Source organism: Muscardinus avellanarius (assembly GCF_963383645.1).
Source record: "Muscardinus avellanarius genome assembly, chromosome: 12".
NCBI lineage: Eukaryota > Metazoa > Chordata > Mammalia > Rodentia > Gliridae > Muscardinus > Muscardinus avellanarius.
Window position 1 is genome coordinate 60,943,094 of NC_137798.1, and position 6,673 is coordinate 60,949,766.

At 45.3% G+C, this 6,673-nt stretch overlaps 1 protein-coding gene across 1 annotated transcript; it reads left to right on the forward strand.

Annotated features, from left to right (window-relative positions):
- Nucleotides 1–446: 446 nt before the first annotated feature.
- Nucleotides 447–1,238, forward strand: LOC308271591 (ELL-associated factor 2-like; the record flags this gene model as incomplete). The annotated part of the gene is made up of 1 exon (XM_080708019.1): nucleotides 447–1,238. One exon carries the CDS (start codon nucleotides 447–449, stop codon nucleotides 1,236–1,238), a length of 792 nt encoding a protein of 263 aa, XP_080564145.1.
- Between the last annotated feature and the right edge of the window lie 5,435 nt (nucleotides 1,239–6,673).

Here is a 6,673-nt window from a genome sequence, read left to right on the forward strand (position 1 = left end):
TCCGGGCTATACTCCCAGACCTATTTTATATTTTATTTTGAAACAGGGTCTCACTAAGTTGCTGAGAGCCTCACTAAGTAGCTGAGGCTGGCTTTGAACCCGTGCGATCCTCCTGTCTCAGCCTCCCAAGCGCAGGGATTACAAGAGTGCACCACCACGCCCGGCGAGACACGAACTTCTTAGCACTGTCTTCCTTTCCCCAACAGCCAGTCCCTCAGAGATGAAGTCACAGATGACAGTGAGCAGCCAGAGGGCTCTGGGGCAGATGCAAAGAGAACACCCAAAGGTCCCCGTGTTCCCTGAAGGGGCAGGGCGAGCCTGAGAGACCTGCAGTGGAGACCAGAAAGATGTGTGCAGGGGTCTTTATTTAAATTGGATGAGATTGAGCTGCAGCGGGCTGAGGTAGCAGATGGTGGCGAAGGCGAAGTCGGAGGCGCAGGATAACGATGAATGGTCCAGCTGGAGTCGCGCACCTCGACCGCCGCGAGCGAGTTCTCAAGTTAGGCGAGAGCTTCGAGAAGCGGCCTCGCTGCGCCTTCCACACTGTGCGCTATGATTTCAAACCTGCTTCTATTGACACCTCTTCTGAAGGAGACCTTGAGGTTGGCACAGGTGAACAGGTGACAATAACTCTACCAAATATAGAAGGTTCTACCGCACCAGTAACTGTTTTCAAAGGTTCAAAGAAACCTTACTTAAAGGAATGCATTTTGATTATTAACCATGATACTGGAGAATGTCGACTAGAAAAACTCAGCAGCAACATCACTGTAAAAAAAACAAGGGTTGAAGGGAGCAGTAAAATTCAGTATCGATTAGAGCAACAGCAGCAACAAATGAGGAACTCAGCTAGGACTCCCAGTCTTGTAAAACATTCTCCATCTGAAGACCAGATGTCCCCAACATCTCTAATGGATGATATTGAAAGAGAACTGAAGGCAGAAGCTAGTCTAATGGACCAGATGAGTAGTTGTGATAGTTCATCAGATTCCAAAAGTTCATCATCTTCAAGTAGTGACAATAGTTCTAGCGACTCAGAAGATGAAGAGGACAGATCCTCTCTTTCTGATCCCAGGAATTATATCACAGGACATCCTACCATGTCTGCCGTATCACAGTATAGGACTTCTGATATAGATGCTAGTCATAATAGATCTCATGACAACGGTGGCCTTCTGATGAATACTTTACGAAATGATTTACAGCTGAGTGACTCAGAAAGTGACAGTGATGACTGAAGAAATATTTAACTGTAAATAGAACATTTAAAAGGCATGTGACAGTTTATTTTGTATTAAGAATAAAATCTAAAAGTGAGGAAACTGTGTCTTAACTTTTGATGATAAAGGAAATTAAACTTGATTCCAAATTTAAAAAAAAAAAAAAAAAAAAAAAAAAAAAATAAATAAATTGGATGAGATTAAATTCACTCCCTTCACTACCAGCAACACAATGGGGGCTAACGATATTGATCTACATAGAACTAGTATCATACCTTGACAGTGTGAATCTGAAAGTTGAGTGGCTGTCGTGTTTTGCTGGTGTTGCTGGGTCCTAAACAGATGAGCAGGCAGTCTTCTGGTGTGCACTTCCTCCAGTAGACAGTCTCCTGGTTTACCTGGGATTCTTGACAGAGACAAAGAGCAGCAGATGGCTCATGGAAAATCCTTCTTCACCCTTCCAGGCCTCATGACTGTCCCCAGTCTGCACCATGTAGCTGGAGCTGCCACAGGGTGGTGATGAGGGTGAGGGCCCTGGGGAAACAGGGACCCGCAGGTGCCCACAGGGGAAGGCCATCCCAGATGGCAGAGACACCCCTACAAATTTCCTTTCAGCCTCTCAAAGCTGACTAACTTTCATGGCCAGCAGGAAGGAGGAGCCGTGGTGGAAAGGAGCATCCAGGGAGAGGAGGTCTCAGCTGCAGGCGCACGCTCCTGCTCCCCTCTCCCCTGCCCTTTGCACAGTCTCTCTATACAGTACAAAAGGCCTTGCCCAGGAGGCCACCAGTTCAGGAAAGTCACCAGCCTGAGCTGTGGGGGCCCTTTGTGGTTGTAAAGGAATCGTGCAGGTGAGTGTGACCTTTGAGGACACAAGGAGGTTACTTGTGGAGATTGGAATTCAGTCTGTATCGTGCAGCTTTGAGTTTTAAAGCTCAAATATGAGCTGTCCATAATTGGAAGACTCGTTTTTCTAGTAAACAGAAGGCACCATTCTGGGGAGAGGGGGAGGGACACTCCATTCATTTCCAGAAGAGTGTTGTCTGAATGGCTCCAGGTGGTGAGGAGTGGGAAGCTGGCTTTTAGGAAGGTCTCTGTGGTCTGATGAGGGGTTTTATTTATTTCTTTGTTGTGGTACTAGGGACTGAACCCATGGGAGCTCTATCACTGAACTACACCCCCAGCCCTTTTTGTTTTTAATTTTTGAAACAGGATCTTACCAAGTTGCGGAGGCTGACCTTGATTCTCATATCTCAGCCTCCCAGGTACTGAGATTATAGGTATGCACCACCATATCTACTGACAAGTGGTTTATTTTTATTTATTTATTTTTGGTACTGGGGGTGTAACCCAGGGGCATTCTACCTTTGAGCTATAGCCCCAGCCCTATTTTTTATTCTTTCTTTCATTATTATTATTATTATTATTATTATTATTATTATTATTATTATTTTATTTGTGTGTGTGTGTGTGTGTGTGTGTGTGTGTGTCTGGGGATGAAACCCAGGGGGCATTTGACCTCTGAGCTACACCCCCTGCCCTATTTTTATTATTTATTTTGAAACTGGGTCTCACTGAGTTGCAGAGGGCCTCACTAAGTAGCTGAGGCTGTCTGCGAACTGCGATCCTCCAGGTCTCAGCCTCCCGAATGCTGGGATTATAAGTGTGTGCCACCACGCCCGGCTTTTATTCTTTATTTTGAAACAGAGTCTCACTGAGTTGCAAAGGGCCTCATTAAGTACCTGAGGCTGTTGGTGAACTGCAGTCTCCTGTCTCAGCCTCCCAAATGCTGAGATTATAAGTGGTTTATTTTTAAGAGCTCTCACTCCCTCTTCTCCCCAGCACTCTGTTGCCTTGAGCACCCATCCCCAGTTGTGACAGCTGGGTCCTGTCTGGCTGCACCCACCTTTGAAAAGAGAAGATGGCCTTTTCCCAGACATATTTTCAAAAGGAAGGGTCAGCCTCAAACTCCCAAGGACCCAGCCCTGTGTTGAGGAGCCTACCTCAGCAGTCACCTCCCCTAGTACCTATAGAGGGTATTGGGTACAGAGCACAAGCCAGAAGCCAATTTATCTGGGAAAATGGGAATGATATGATGCTGGAGCAAAGCACGATGGGAAATGGGACAAAAGATGGAGCTCACTGGCCATAGAGGCATCCACGCAACAAAGCAAACATCGTAGGCAGGAAAGTAGGAGGGGAAAACCAGGGCATAAATGAGGAGGGCAAGCACCCTCGGAATTTACCGTGCAGCATTTTGACAGGAAAAAAAAAGTAATAACAAGCAAAATTATTTTTATTTATTAATAGGAAAAACCAATTTTCTATGCCTTCTAGGTACTAGGCACTGTCTAGGCACTTTATAGGGATCATCTCATTTCATTCCTGCAAGAGCTCCATGAGGAGGAACTGATTTATGGCCATTTTACATAAGGGAGGCAGAGCGAGTCTAATGGTGAGTGTGGCACACAGTTACAACATGAGACTGTCTGACTTTATATCCAATTTTAAACCCCCAACCTTACACTGACTGTTTCAATATTTGAAGGGGAGGATGTGTAGCTTTTTTTTGGCTTCATCATCAAGCCAAAATGTAGATATTTCCCACCAAGCCAGGGAGCAGGGCTGATTCCACCAGGTCCATTATAAGTCTGCCGATGGAGAGCAGAAAGCTGGCCTCAGGGGCAGGTGCCCTGGCCTTAGAAATCCTCCCATTCCCGAAGGTCACTTAGGAGCCCCTGCTTCCTAACCTGATTTTACTGGTCCTAGTGATGGGGTTGGAACTAAAGGCAGCTATGTTGAATACTATGATCAAGTGGAGGGGGAAATGGCTTCCTTTAACCGAGTATCATGTCATTTTTTCAGCCACATCTCAGATGCTTCCATTCTCTTGGCCTCACCTGCCTCCAAGACTCAGGCTTGCTCTACTTCTGCGGTGGCAGTGATGCTGGAAAGGCTCTGATGTGAGGCCGATGCCCAGAGCCCTTGCCTCCTCTTGCACTTCTGGGTATGAATGAGCATCATGCCATTGGGTGTGGGATTTGGTTTCCCCAAAGACAGTCTGGTGGGATTACAGGTGTGCCACTATGCCTGAATATTAAACAGATGCATCTTATTAAGACTTGTTGGAAATTTTTATTTGAAAGGTTTCCAATTTTTTAGCCATGAAAAAAATTAAAGAGTAGCCCATTAAAGAATATAACAGTTAAATAATGCTATGTATGAATATAAAATTACCAATTCCAACCTCAAAGACATGTACAGGAAGGGGAAGGAAGCGAGAAGAAACCAGAGAAGGCATCAAGCTTCCTTTACTCTTGGTCCTTCCCTGAATTGCTTTTCTTTTTCCTTCCTTTTACTGTTCTGGCTTTGTACTTCCTAAAGCATTAGCCCTTGGTGAGAGAGAGAGAGAGAAAAGAGAGAGAGAGAGAGAGAGAGAGAGAGAGAGAGAGAGAGAGAGAGAGAGAGATATTATGTTTTTTTTTTTTTTTTTTTGGTACTGGGGGTGGAACCCAGGGACTTTCTACCTTTGGGCTGTACTCCCAGACCATTTTATACTTTATTTGGAAACAGGGTCTCACTAAGTTGCTGAGAGCCTCACTAAGGAGTCGAGGCTGATGTTGAACCTGTGCGATCATCCTGTCTCAGCCTCCCGGTATATTTTTAAGATATCTAGTCTAAAACTGGGCATGGTGGCACATGCCTGTAATCCCAGTACTTGGGAGGCTGAGACAGGATCACAGTATTGAAGTCAGCCTCAGTAATTTAGCGAGGCCCTCAGAAACTTAGATCCTCTTTCAAAATAAAAAAATAAAAACAGAGCTGGGGGTGTAGCTGAGAGGTAGAGTTCAGTCCTCCTTCTGGAGTTCAGTCAAGTTACACACACACACACACACACACACACACACACAAACACACACACACACACGAAAAAATAAAAGAAAGAATCTAGGCTGTAAGGCATTGACCATGGGCTTTTGAGTTCAAAGTGAAGTAGCTTCTGAACCTTCCCTCTAGGTTCCTGTCCTGTACCATTCAGTTTTAAGGGAAGATGTCTTTGTCCATGGACCAGACTGTCCAAGAAGCAGAGCCCAGTGGCTCTGTTAGGGGAAGTGTATTCTGCTTATGAGATCTTCCCGCCAGTATCACCATAGCAAGTTCCACTGGGATGGGGAATCCAGAACTGGGGGACCATGGCATCAGCTACCATCTCTGATTTCCTTGCTATTTACCTAGTCTTGCCTTGTGACCCCATCTTTTCTCTCTGTCTGTGCACTAGCAGGCATGCCCCCAGCCTTCATGTGTTATTGTACTGAGATGATCCAAATTCTTCTGACTGAGTTTTATGTCTTTCTTTCCTAATAAGCTAAGTGGTGATTCAGTCCCCCAGGACTGCCAATCTCTGCTGGGAATTGGTGGTATTAGGAAGTTACGGCCAAAACTTTCTGTTCTAATCACACTGAATGAGTTCTCTTGTTCTGATGTGGCTGCCAAATTCCTGTGGGATTCTTCACAGATGAATTCCAGAGAGCTGAGCATCTTGTCAACATATAGAGAAATAAGACCTGGAACATTTTCCCCACTGGATTAAAAAAATGGTAAGAGTGAGATGTCCTGGTTGCTATGACAATGTCCCCTCTTCAGCTAGTCACTGGTCTTCTGTTGGCCCCTGGTTATAGAGAAGACTCACTGTGAAGAGCCATAGTTCACTAGAGACACATGTTTCAGGTTCCTTTCTATTGGCTTAGGCACAACAATGACATGACCTAAGATTCTGTGAGCTCATGAGTCTCTAAAAAACCAACATAACTCTTGAGAGATGTGGCTATGATTGTGAAAAGACCAGAACCAAGCCATCCCGTAGCAAAGCTGCTGAGCCTCTAGAGGCTCTGAGCCTAACGTTCAGGGGCTGCCAGGATAATTTCAGCATAAAAGAAGACCTTTATTTGGGGAGATAAAGGCTTAGTCTGTGGCTCCAGAGTCCATTAGATGGATCAGATTTGAGATAAGGTGGAAAAAGCTCTCGGAGGGTCAGAGCAAGCAACCTGGCAATGCACGATCCACCTTCATAAAATCTTTGGGTAGACATCTCTGCAGCATTGTGGAACAGTGGCCCCTAAAACTAAGATAGGAGCTTCTTCTAGAGTTACTGGTTAGAGGAAACAACACTTTGAAGATCTCACTGGGGATCTTCAAAGGAGTTCAATTTGGGCATATTGTGTCTTAAGGCTTTGGCCTTAGGACCAGTGTAATGGTATGGATTTGGAATGTCCTTCTAGCCCTTGTGGAAATGTTGGAAGTGGGGCTTGGTTGCTCAGGAGGTGTGCCCCTTGAGGTGTGGCATTGGGGAGTATATAAAGTCTTCTCCTTCCTCTTTTCACTTTCTTTATTCTGCCTCATCAGGATCCCTTTAGATTCCAGAATCTAGATTCTTTTGGGCAAAGCTTCCTGCTTCT